This window comes from Schistocerca cancellata, chromosome 1 (genome assembly GCF_023864275.1).
Source record: "Schistocerca cancellata isolate TAMUIC-IGC-003103 chromosome 1, iqSchCanc2.1, whole genome shotgun sequence".
Taxonomy (NCBI): Eukaryota; Metazoa; Arthropoda; class Insecta; order Orthoptera; family Acrididae; genus Schistocerca; species Schistocerca cancellata.
The window spans coordinates 880,562,910-880,576,956 of record NC_064626.1 but is presented as its reverse complement, the minus strand read 5'-3'; the positions used below and the strand labels follow the sequence as shown (position 1 = coordinate 880,576,956).

At 40.9% G+C, this 14,047-nt stretch overlaps 1 protein-coding gene across 1 annotated transcript in view; it reads left to right on the top strand.

The window, feature by feature from the left end:
- The window catches only part of LOC126110888 (beta-glucuronidase-like), a 138,044-nt gene that overhangs the window by 116,011 nt on the left and 7,986 nt on the right, over positions 1-14,047 (top strand). The window contains exon 11 of the mRNA XM_049915002.1: positions 12,723-12,861. Within this exon, the coding sequence (XP_049770959.1) occupies positions 12,723-12,861 (139 nt within the window). The remainder of the gene's footprint in view (positions 1-12,722; positions 12,862-14,047) is intronic.

Here is a 14,047-nt window from a genome sequence, read left to right as displayed (position 1 = left end):
CAGTTCCAGAAATGAAGGATGTGTTGCAAGGACAACTCCCATCTGTGTAGGTCAGAAACACTAGTGGTGGAGGAAAGAATCAAGATGGCCATCTTGATCCTTTCCTCCACCACTAGTGTCATGGAGCAGCCATTGAAATAGAGCATGTGGTGCTCAGCTACATGTTAAGACATCAGGTTGTCTAATTTGTTCTTGGCCACAGTTTTGTGGTGACATTTGTTCTTGTGGTCAGCTGGTTGGTCACCATACCAACATAAAAATATGTGCAGTGATTGTAGCAGAGTTGACATATGACGGTTTTTGTCTGTGCCAACTCTGCTGCAATCATTGCACAGCTTTTTTATGGTGGTATAACAACTAACCAGCTCTCCACCAGAATGAATGGCCACTGTTAAACTGGCCAAGAACAATGTTGACCACCCATTGGCAACATGCTCGATTTCAATGGCTGCTTCACAAACCATGTCATATTGATCTTTTCCTCCACCACCAGCTTTTCAGTACTAAGCAGAAGTTATTCCTACAACATATCCTTCACTCCCAGAACCATCCTGGCCTCAATCTCTGTTAACTGATTGCCCCACACCCTCCCCAACAGCTTCATCTCCCTCTGTACTGTCATCCCCCTCCCAACACACCTCTCGATGTCACATGCATGTCTAGCCTGTGCATTTGCTACCCGTCCCTCCCTCATTCCTTGCCAGCAAACTGACTGCCTCCCTCCAAGCCACTAGCTATCCAGCCTCAAGCCCTCTTCTTTCCTCCCACCTTTCTTTCACTCTACCCATTGCACATCACCCAATACAACCCCAAGCCCACCTCAGTCTGTCTGCCAACCTACTCTCCTGGCACTGTACATCCAGCCAGCACTATGTAGGGGCACTAGCATGTGCGTGTTTTTGTCCTTTTTGCATGTGCCTGTTGACAACACAAGACTTCTGCTCAGTGAATGGTTGCCTTTACTCCTAAAGCATGTTATGTCAATATAATTTATTTAAAAAAGTTATTCTTCTGTCTTTTACATATGCCCTGTTTCTGTCTGCATTTCACAAGACATGGAATAAACTTGCATATGAAGAGTGCTTTTATATTTGAATGAAGCAAACTCAGTGCTTTCAGGAAAACTAGATTTTCAATCTATGTATTCTACTCTGTTCTATTACTAGCAGCAGAATCTCATATATATGAAAATAATCTGCCATTGATTATTAATCCAAAGTCTGCACTACTAGATGAGTCAGAAACAGCACTAATAGCATGGAAGTTTGGCCAACAAAATCTGCATCTTGTTAAGTACTAACCTACACTACCGGCCATTAAAATTGCTACACCATGAAAATGATGTGCTAAAGACGCAAAATTTAACCGACATGAATAAGATGCTGTGATATGCAAATGATTAGCTTTTCAGAGCATTCACACAAGGTTGGGGCTGGTGGCGACACCTACAACGTGCTGATATGAGGAAAGTTTCCAACCGATTTCTCATACACAAACAACAGTTGACCAGCGTTGCCCTGTGAAACATTGTTGTGATGCCTCGTGTAAGGAGGAGAAATGCGTACCATCACATTTCGACTTTGATAAAGGTCGGATTGTAGCCTATCATGATTGCGGTGTATCGTATCGCGACATTGCTGCTCGCATTGGTCGAGATCCAATGACTGTTAGCAGAATATGGAATCGGTGGGTTCAGAAGGGTAATATGGAATGCCGTGCTGGATCACAACGGCCTCATAACACTAGCAGTCGAGATGACAGGCATCTTATCTGCATGGCTGTAACAGATCATGCAGCCACGTTTCAATCCCTGAGTCAACAGATTGGGACGTTTGCAAGACAACAACCACCTGCATGAACAGTTCGACGAGGTTTGCAGCAGCATGGACTATCAGCTCAGAGATCATGGGTGAGGTTACCCTTGACGCTGAATCACAGACAGGAGCGCCTGCAATTATGTAGTCAATGATATAACCTGGGTAGACGAATGGCAAAACGTAATTTTCTCGGATGAATCCAGGTTCTGTTTACAGCATCATGATTGTTGCATCCGTGTTTGGCGGCATTGCGGTGAACGCACATTGGAAGCGTGTATTCGTCATTGCCATACTGAAGTATCACCCGGCATGATGGTATGGGGTGCCACTGGTTACACGTCTCGGTCACCTCTTGTTCGCATTGACGGCACTTTGAACAGTGGACATTACATTTCAGATGTGTTACGACCTGTGGCTCTAACTTCAATTCGATCCCTACAAAACCCTACATTTCAGCAGGATATTGCAAGACCGCATGTTGCAGGTCATGTATGGGCCTTTCTGGATACAGAAAATGTTCGACTGCTGCCCTGGCCAGCACATTCTCCAGATCTCTCACCAATTGAAAACGTCTGGTCAATGGCGGCCGAGCAACTGGCTCGTCACAATACGCCAGTCACTACTCTTGATGAACTGTGGTACCATGTTGAAGCTGCATGGGCAGCTGTACCTGTACACGCCATCCAAGCTCTCTTTGACTCAATGCCCAGGCGTATCAAGGCTGTTATTACAGCCAGAGGTGGTTGTTCTGGGTACTGATTTCTCAGGATCTATGCACCCAATTTGCGTGAAAATGTTATCACGTCAGTTCTAGTATAATATATTTGTCCAATGAATACCCGTTTATCATCTGCATTTCTTCTTGGTGTAGCAATTTTAATGGCCAGTAGAGTATTTGCTCCTGTTGTTGAGAGCAAACAGCAATCTGGTACAGTGGTTTTGGGTAGAAAGTAATCCTGAATTCCAATACCTCATGTATAATGTCATTGTGAATTTCATACTCCTACAAACTTTTCCTGCAGATGTCCTCAGTACAAATAAAACAGCTATTAAAATGATTATTCAGTTGAAACAATCCAAACCAGGCAAGTTTGCAAATTTAAATAATAACTGAAAGGCTGTAATCTAGAAGACTTAACTTTGGTAGCCAAAAACAAACATGTGTGGACAAATTAAATTAGGTGTTTATTTTCTATTCACTTACAGAGTCACTACATATGTTTGCTCCTCCGTGGAACATACCCACCTTGTTACAATATCCATCACCAACAACACTCACGAGGTCATCATCAAACAGGGAGAAATAACCATCAGTAATACACACTGTTCAAAAGAATTATGAAAACATGACTTTGGGCACTGCCATACTCTAGTGAGTAATAATTGAGGAGTGGGTACATTGCCAAATTATACCATCATCTTTCAGAAATTATGTACACAAAAAAACATCATTATACCCTCATTCATTTATATAACAAGAACTGAAGTGCCTGAGAAGCATCTAAAACAAAGTGGGAATAATCATTCATTCCTTTATCCTGGGTGCTTTTCATTGGACGGTGAGAGCTGCAATAATGTATATGCCCTCCATAAGCATCATCACTGCCCAACACCTATGTGGCATGCTCCATGTAGGTTGCAGATGTCACCCTGTTGTATTCATGCCCATTCTTTAATGAGAGGACTTGAGAGTTCTCAGAAAGTCTGTGGTGAAATAGGATGACCACGAACATGTCTGTCAAGCATGTCCCACACATTCCTGATGGGATTTAGGTCAGGGCTCACTACTGGATGACCACGAACATGTCTGTTAAGCATGTCCCACACATTCTTGATGGGATTTAGGTCAGGGCTCACTACTGGCCATTCCTTTACTTCAATGTCCTGGCATTAAGAGACATCCCTGGCACCTACTGCCACATGGATTCTGGAATTATCAAACTTGAGAATGAATTCAGGGCCACTACCATATGCAGCAACCACCACTTGGTCCAACACAATCTGTTCAGTGTACTTGCTGGCGGTAAGGCGACCACGCACAATGTCGAGATCCAAATGGCTGTTAACACTGAAACCACCCAACACCATCACAGAACCCTGCAAAATCTGTTGACTTCTTGGAAAAAAATTTGGCAGCTACTGCTCACCACACAAGGACATAGGCATTACCTTGGAAGAGAGAAAATCTGGACTCATCTGTGAATAACATATTTTGCCAATGATGAAGTTGTCAGTTGAGACAGGAATGGTTGAACTGTAGGTGAGCTGCCAGACACTTTCATGTCAAGTGGAGTACTCAAACGGCATGTCTGGGTCATAAGGTGATTTCTCATAACCTGTTTCTTACTGTCTGACTGGACATAACAGCTCCAATGGCCTTTATGAAAAGGTTCTATAGTGCTCTGGCAGTAGTCATATGACACTACAATGCAGAGATGGCCAAATACGAGTCTTCAAGTGAGGTTGTAAAGCATTGGCAATTTTGTTCAACACACCTTGTGTACACACTTTTCTCCCCATAGTGTGTCCAGAATCTATGGAAGGCAGATGTAGAAAAATTGGCATATGTAGTGACACAGCAGAAATTCCATCCTTCTTGGATGAAACAGACTGCCCTTGCAACTTGTACTGCATTAAAATGTTCACTGTATGTGCTTGGTTGAATACAATGTCCACAAGTGATAATCTGCATATCTCACTAGCAAACCTTGTCATACCACTGCTCACTTCTTTCTTGGGGAGTAGGAGGAGCCAATAGATGGCAAATGACATTAGTTGTTGCATACATTGAAAACAAAGATCTAAAATTATGCAATAAGACCACAGGTACTGCCTTTGTCAAAATAGCTGTGTATGTAAATCCCCCACATGCCTGAAATCTTGCCTCTACTGCCCCACCAAGTAGTCTATGTTGGGGACTTTTAACAGCCATCATATGCAACAGAAATATAAGAACAATGATAGCAACAATAGCTGAACCAATGATATCAATCTACTTCTGCTATTTGATGCAAAAGGGATCTTATAAATCAGCAGCCTGGAACCTATAATACAACCCTGATTTGTGCTTTGTGAGCAAAGACGATAAGAACATACTGCTGCAAGCAACCTGCAGAATACTTCAAGACTTCCCACATAGCAAACACTGATCAGCTCTAATTGAAATAGGAATAACCATCCCCCTGATCAGGTCCTATTCCCACTCAGATGAAATTTTAAGAAGGCAGACTGGAAGAACTTCTCCAGCCACCTTGGCAAATGCTTAGGTTGGATTCCACCCACTACCGGAAGCTCCCAAAGATTCACAAGAATCGTGACTGAAACAGCAAAGAGGACCGTCCCTAGATGATACTGCAAGTAGTTCATACCAGGATGGAATGTTCAGTGTGAAGAACTACACAAGGAGTTCCTCCAAGGAGGGGACAGAGAGAGATTTAATCATCTGCTACTCACACTAGACATGGCTGGATGTGAGAAATAGACAGAAACAGTCCTGAACATGGCCTTCAAAATACCTAGCAGAGAAGTGTAGGCACTTTTAAAGAAACTAGGCAGAAGTCCTAAGGATGCAAGAGGCAAAGTGGCCTCATACTCAGGCGGAACTGGAAATGATGATGTGATTTATTCAAGAACCCTACAGGACAAAAGCACACACCACCCATATCGAACATGAATTTACAGCTCTGAAAACATCTAGCACCAACCTTACTGATTTTTCCCAGCCTTTTGGTGTTGAGGAAATAACAATGGCACTCAAAGAAGTTAAAACAGGAAAGGTACCAGGGCCTATGCAATGTATCCTGAATTCCCCCTTAACTGTGGTAAATATACCAAAGATGGCTGGCACAGTTCTTTAGTGATATCATGATGAGAGGGAGAATCCTGAACAGAATGAAAATGTCTAATGTCATCACTATACTTAAGCCAGTGAAACCAAGCAACAAGCCACAATGCTACCACCCAACAGCCATTCTTAGCTCTTGAAAGTTCTTAGTTCTTGAAAGAGTAATCTACAAAAGAATCTCGGCTACAATACTTGAGAAAATTCAGATTGAACAAGCTGGCTTTCAGCCAGAAAAAAGCTTTACAGGCCAGATAATGTCACTCATGACCTATACAGAAGCAGGCTTTCAAAAGAATTTTAAAACATTCAATGCATTTACGGATCTTTCGAGAGCTTATGACACAGTATGAAGACACAGTCTTCTCTGCAAAGTCACTCAAATAGTTCCATGCAGAAAAACAGTTGAACTTATTAATAGCATGCTTGCTGGAAGGTCGTTCCAAGCCATACTGGCAACAGCTCTTTTAGGACTGCCTCAGGGATCTGCTCTCACCCCACTCCTGTTTAATCTATACATATCCGATATGCCTGAAACTTGATCTCATAAGTTCGGATACATCAGTGACTGGGTGCTGCAGTGAGACGCTGGAATTTTTGGATAAATGGAAGCCACCTTAACAACTGATCTGGCAACAATGGGAACATACTTTCAGAAATGGAGACTGTAACCAAACACCATCATTTGTGCAACAGAGCAGCAACATACAACTCTAGGTCTATTTTGGTGACAGACTACTTCACTGCAATCAGCAGGCAAAATATCTAGAGGCTACATTGGACTGGACCCTGTCCTGCAAGAAGCATCTGGAAAACACTGCTGCAATGATATGAACTAGGAACAATATCCCATGAGCTATGCAGAACAACTTGGAGTTCTTCTGCTGAAACTCTGCACACTTCAGTACTTGGACAAGTTACTCTGCTGAAGAATATGGAGCTTCTGCACGGCTCAATAGTGCACCCACGCAAACTCTCTCGAGGCACAACTGAACAAAATGATGAGGATTATCGATGGCACAATAAGATCGATCCCCATCAAATGGTTGTCCACACTGTGCCACATTCTGCCCCCTGGACACTGACGAGAAACAGCTCTGCACCAGGAGTTGAAACATACACAAGGCAACTAGAATCTCCATATCCATAAAGATGCGGTTATCCTAGAATGAAACCAGATTTGATCAAGAAAATAGCCATGGAACAGTACACGTCGTAATTCACCTTAACAGACTCTTGGGAAAAAGACTGGACAAAGACTTTGTCCTCCACATTGCCAAAATTTGCCCTGCATTAGAAAGAAACCCCATGCCTTTGACCAATCACATAGAACATGGACAACATTTGGCATAATATGCACCAGTCATGGCAGAAGAATAGACTCTTTTCATGTATAGGACAGTCGAGCAGCCTAGCAAATCGTTTGTCATATTGTTAAAGAATGTTGCAACGAGGTCTACTGTGGAACTTTCAACTATTTCCTGATGGTAGTGAATGATGCAATTGGTTATATTAAAAATTTAGATGTCTGTCTGTAAATTACATGGGTTATTGTTCGTGCTATCTCTAATATTCTATTAAAAAACATACAATAAATAAATTAATTAATTTTTATTCACAACAATCAAACTTATGAATAGTGGCCTTACAGTAATACAAACAAAACAGATGTAACTGGAGTTCTAATGAAACTTGTGAAATTTAGCCAGTGCAGTTAAAGCTTGCATAAATGACAACATGTGATAGCAGATTCCATAAGTAACAACTTATTTAACTGATGTGTAAGTGCAAAGTTCTGAAATGCCTCACCTTCACAAAAGTTCAGTAGTCTATCTGATAAAAAAGATACAGTTTAAGATCTCACATTATTGTCCTACAACTCACACTCAAAACGTTGAAGTCTTTCAATCTCTCCTGAGTCCACTAAAAATAATTCTAAATCACAACTGCTGCTCAGAATGTAACACTTGCAAAAGTATTTTGTTATAAAACACACTCTCTCTCTCTCTCTCTCTCTCTCTCTCTCTCTCTCTCTCTCTCTCTTTCCAGATACATCAGGAAATATAAACAAACATGAACTGTTTGTATTGAGTGTCTTCATGTACCCTATTCAGTGGTGTGCTCAGAACTGTTTTGGTGACATATGTCTACATTAATGACCAAATGATTAATTATATAATTGACTACTAAATACATCTTAAATCTGCACATATGACACATTTGTGTAACCATATGTAATTAAAATAAGCTGTAATACTGATTGCACTTGAGACCATGACACACGGTGATCAGTGTTGACAATTGATTTCTTCAGCTATTGTTTAATATCTTGTCTGTGACTATATGCATTTGGTATCTGTAGGTTAAGAATTTTTGTATTTTTTTTTTATAAGTAGGTCTACTGATTTATACACACTGACACAAGTTTCTTAATCCTCAGAGCATAACTATTAGCTAATTTGTCTCCTTGACATAACGTGACTAGATTTCTGCAATGTTAGTATGGGATATATTCCTAATTTGACAGGAAGCCCACCATTGCAGTTTTGCACCCTCATTGAATGTAGTACTAGTCAAGTTACCTTTCCACAGCAGCTAACGAATTCTGGGGTCCATTGACCTTTCTGTTACCTAAGGTGACTTGTGCCTACCAGCCAGTGCCGTGACTCCCACACCCCATGCTTTCAACCACTGGTCACTGACCCAAGTAGAGGAAGAGTCACTAGCTGCATCAACAACAAGAGTGGCATCAGTAAAATCAGCAGTAGTAACATCAGTAACACCAGTAATATAAATGTCCTCAATATCAGTAGTGGTACCAACTACATTCCACCAGTTACAATCCTGGTACTGCAAAACACATCTCCCTGGTGCAAGCAACCAGCTCTGCTCTCTCTACAAGATATTATTACAGTTTAATCCCAACTATATACAGCACATCTCGAAAAGTTGAAACCCTTGCTACCAAATACCTGGAGCAGCACTTCAGACACCAGATCCACAAATTATCAAACTTGTTAACATCCTACTCCTACCTCGGAGCACCACTATCCATCAACACTTGTTCTACCCACAGCGAACCTCACGTCAACCCCTAATAGCACCCATACTCTAAGTAGCTGACCTTTTCAACTTGTCATAGTCTCCAAACTCCCTCTCAACACTTGATGAAACCCAGAACCCAAACAAACTCAAAAGCTTGTTCCACCAAAAACATCAATTCCACAGAAGTTTCAGCCCTGTCCAAAGGCATCACTTAAAGCACCACAGGCAAGGTTAACAATGATGGACTCATCAAAGACCTACTCTCATCTCCTGATCATTACAGTGGAAACACTTCTTTGCTACCAATCCCTCCAACCATAGCTAACTTAAACCCAACATTGAACATTTCCCCTCACAGTTCATTCCACCATCCAACCATGACCCCCCCACCCTTCCCACCTTATCACCCCTGGTCACCTTCCCTACCTTGAACTTGGCCTCGCCATTCTTCCCCAGGTCCCTTCCCAATAACACAAACCTCTCAACAGAAGAAGGGCCACAATCTCAAAACAGGCCCTGATTTAATCATCCTCACTACAAACAAAGGCTCCAGCACTGTCATTATGAATCACAGTGACTACTTGATGGATGGCTTCTGCCAATGGCCTGACTCCTTCAGCTACAAGCTCTGCCATAGTGACCCCAACTCAGAAATCCAACATAACCTCCAATCCATGCTGAAATCCTTATGCCCACCCCAGAATCTCTCCCAAGTTCATCTATCTCAGCCCAATGAACCCCTGCACACCCACATTCTACATGCTTCCCAGAACTGTTCTACATGCTTCCCAGAACCCATAGACCTAACATTCCCGGATGCCCTATTGTAACTGGTTATTGTGCTTCCACTGAAAGAAGTTCCACTCCTGTTGACCAATACCTCCAACCAATCCCTTGAAGCCTACTGTCTCACATCAAAGATACCAACAACTTCCTTCACTAACTCTCCACCATCTCCATTATCATCTGGACCCCTACTCATTACTGTTGATGCCACCTCCCTAAACAGCAACATCCTTCATGCCTGTGGCCTTTCCACTACTGAACACTACCTCCCCAGACTTCTTTCTGACTTCAAACCCACTACCTCATTCCTCATGCACTTTACCAACTACGCGATAACACACACTACTTCTTGTTTGCGGGAGAGGTACATACATAAATCCAAAGAACAGCTATGGGCACCTGTATGGCATCCTCTTACGGCTACCTAGAGGAAACCTGCCTGTCTGGTTCAGATTCATTGATGATATTTTCATTATCTGGACACATGGTAAGACATGCTAACCTCATTCCTCCACAACCCCAACACTTTCTCCCTCACCCACTCCACTTGATCCTCCTCAACACCCAACATGCCATCTTCTTGGATGCTGATCTCCACCTCTCTGATGGCTCCACCCACACTTATATCCATATTAAACCAACAATGCCTGTATTTTGACAGCTGTCACCCTACCACAACAAAAAAATCACTGCCATACAGTTTGGCCACCTGTGGATACTTACCTGCAGTGACGAGAATTCTCTTTGGAATCTGTCTGACTTTCTTTCTGTCGGTCTGTCTGTCCATCCATCTGTTGAGGCCCCATTTTCCTCATGAATGGACACACATACCAAGTTGAAGTTTGTCAAATTCCAAGGTCTATAGTCCCTTGACAGTGTAGTAACTGCATATGGTTATTTATTTGGCATATTTGATACTCACAAAGTCACTCATCAAAATCTGCAGGGTACTTCCCACCGACCTAGAAACATGAAATTTGGCAAGTAGCAAGCTTTCACAGTAAAAGTACAGGGAAAAAAATCAGAAAATTGTTAATTTGTATTCATATGACACAAAAATATTTCCTTTGTCATTTGTTATCCAACTTCAAACTTGAAATTGAAACCTTCTTGAAGGTCTTGGAATTTCCGGGACCAACATCGTAGTATCAGTGTCAGTAACAGGCAAAAATCATTGCGATTCTCAATTCTCAGGATATCTGAATCAGTAGCAGATACATATGTGGGCCACCCACATTGTCACCCGCATCGCCCCCACCAGTCAGCTCGCACACTATTCGTTCCTTTCTTTCGTCAGTCCACTCAACCGAATTGAGTATTTGTATTTTGTAAGTTTCTGTCTGTCACATAGGGATCAACTTAACGGCTTAGTTCTGTTGAACACTCATCCTGATATTGATTGTCCTATTGACGATGTAATTAAGCAATTTGCCACAAAAAACAGGCACGTAGCATTCATCATTTAACGAAGAGAAACCACAATTGTAACTTTTTTATATCATAAGATGGTATTGTCTTGTAAAGTAGAGTCTCAATTATCTGATCTTCGGTTATCCAACCTTCTGTGTTATATGACCCTTTCACCACTCCAGCCTTGCGCCAGCCGATGACAGGTCAGTGACTAACATGTTGTTTGTTGATACTCAGTTCATTGTCACAATCTGCTACTCCTCACTCCTCAGTGCTAACTTAGATCTGTAGTGGAGTGGACGTGTTGCGCTTTGTTTACTGTAAAAATTTGTGGTGATGGCTGCAAAATGGAAAAAGGTGGTCGTTTCAATGGAAGAAAAACTTAAAGCTTTAAAAAGAATAGACAACGGTGAAACTTTATTAAAAGTGGCGCAAGATTATAACCTCGGGAAAACAACAGTTGGAGACTGGAAAAGGAACCGCAATGAAATTGAGAAGTGGTGTTCTCAGCGAGCAACCTCGGCTGTTTTCGAAAATTGGAAAACCATCAAAAATGTGATTATGAAAAAGTAAGTGACACTTTGTTCCTATGGTTTACTCAACATAGAGATAAAGGTGTACCCATGTTGGAACCTATTTTGCAGGAAAAAGCCTTAAAGTTTCGTAACGAACTAAACGAAGGTAAACCTGATTTCACACAGCTAGTGTAGACTGGCTCGATAGATGGAAGGAAAGATACGGAACTCGGCAACTTAATGTCTGTGGTGAAAATCTTTCAGCAAATTTTGAAGCTGTTCAATTGTTTAGGAATAAACTTCACAAGGTATTGGACAAAGAAAATTTAACAGGCGATCAAATTTTTAACTGCGACAAGACTGGTCTCAATTACAAAATGTTACAGGAAAATCAAGAAAATTCTCCAGATGATGAAAATCTACAGCAGCAAACCGAAACAGAAAATACTACACTGCTTTCATTGTTACGAAAAGTTCTGGAATGTGCTGACACCACGGAAGATGACATAAATGAATGGATTGTCCAGGATGAAGAATTTGAAGTAACAGATGAAGAAATAGTCAACAGTAAACGAAAAATAGGAAGACAAAGAAGCGGATGTAGTGGAGGAAAGTGTGCCCAAGATTCCTCACAACGAAGGACACAAGGCCTTAGAAACTGCTTTAAAATATGTAGAGCAACTGGAGGAAACATCTTATACTGAGGTTTTACTTCTTAAGAGACTACGTGATTTAGCGGCAAAAAAACGGCAAACAGCAGGCAAACAAAAGACAATTACTAACTTCTTCGCACAGTAAATATCTATTCAGTCTAATTTGATTTGTATTGTATTGAATGTTTAACTCATTGGCCTACTTTAGTTTAATTTTTGTGTTTTTTTTTGTATTATTTTCCATGTTATCTGACCTTCCCGCTTATCCGACCTTGCCACGGCCAGTTTAGGTCGCATAATCGAGACTCTACTGTATATGTGTATAATCAGTTTAAATAAAAATTTCTTAAACTTTGCAAGTGACTTGATTATTTTTTATTATGGTAAAAGTAAAGGTGGCCCAAGGTATATCTAGCGTCACCTCCTTGAGGTTTTTCTGTACCCACCACTGACCTGAACTGTCTGTATATATAATTAAGTTTGTATGGAATGCCCAGAGTGTGAGTCCTACTTTCATCTGGCCAACATTTTTACATGAAAATAGTTATTTTATATAATTTTTATTATTTTAACAGAGATTTTTTTTATCTATTGATGATTAGAAATATATAGTAACAATATTGCAAATCATAACTAAATCTTTTCTTTAATGCAGCAACCTGAATTCATGTGGTCAGAGGAGTACCAAGGAGCTTTATTTTCTGCATTCTTCAAAGCTTTTGACAAACTTCGAGAAAGAGATTACTTTGTTGGGGAAATGATATGGAACTTTGCAGATTTCCAAACTGCTCAGAGTAAGTAATCAACAGCAGCATAATGATTTAAGGCACTGATTGCCAAGAGGCTGCCACTGGTCACAGCAAAGCCCCATACCTGACACCAGTGCCTGGCCTTTTGCTACTTGACTGTAGTAACAATAATAATAAGAAGAATAGGCCTCTGGTATGTTCTGCCAGTCGTAAAAGGCGACGAAAAGAAAAAACCACTAATAGGGCTAACTCCCCTTTTAGTGTGATTAGTTGGTTCAGGACAGAACTAATGAAGCCTCGGACAAGCGCTTGAACCCTGTGCCTGTCCACAATGGTAACGACACTGCTAGCCACACGGAAAATGATTTAAATCCAAATAGAGGTGTTTTGCAGGATATGCTTCCTGCAACCAACCTAGAAGGAAAACAAAGACAGAGGATGAGATGGTCAGATGAAGTTAACCGACACCTCATGTTCTGTTATTACCAAGCAACAAACTTAGGAACCAACACAACTGGATACAGATCACAAGTATACACAACATTTATTACCAGATACCCGAAATTAAAATTTTTAACAGAACAACGACTAGGTGATCAGATCCGTGTAATAATCAAAAGTAACAGGATACCCCAGTCAGAATTAGAAAACATCAAATAACAAGTACAACAAATACTGGAACAAAATAATGTGCAATCAGAAGAAGAAGAAAATACAGTAATGGACTCAAGCATCCCAGAGCAAACAAACAAAGAACAACACGCATCAATTAAACAATCAGAGGAAAACAAAATCTTAAGACAGCCACCAGAACAAGCACAAATAGAACATGAAGTGACACACGTGTTAGATATAGAAGAAAAATTTCAGCTGACATATATAGAATACAAAGATACAAATACAGACATTGAACCATTCTTGCATAGACCACCAAATAACCCACAAGTCGAAACAACAATAACAACTATCAACACAATCATACACAACAAAATAAATGAAAATACAACTACGGAAGAGTTACAACTACTGGTTTATATAGGAGCACTCACTACACTAAATATACACACTAGGCAGAGATCAGAACCAACCAACACACAGAAGAAATCCACAAAACCAGCATGGCAACACAGGCTACAGATCAGAATAGAAAAACTGAGAAAAGACATCGGACAGCTAACACAGTTTATAAGAAATGAAATATCAGACATAAAACGAAAAAGGTTAGGTAAAA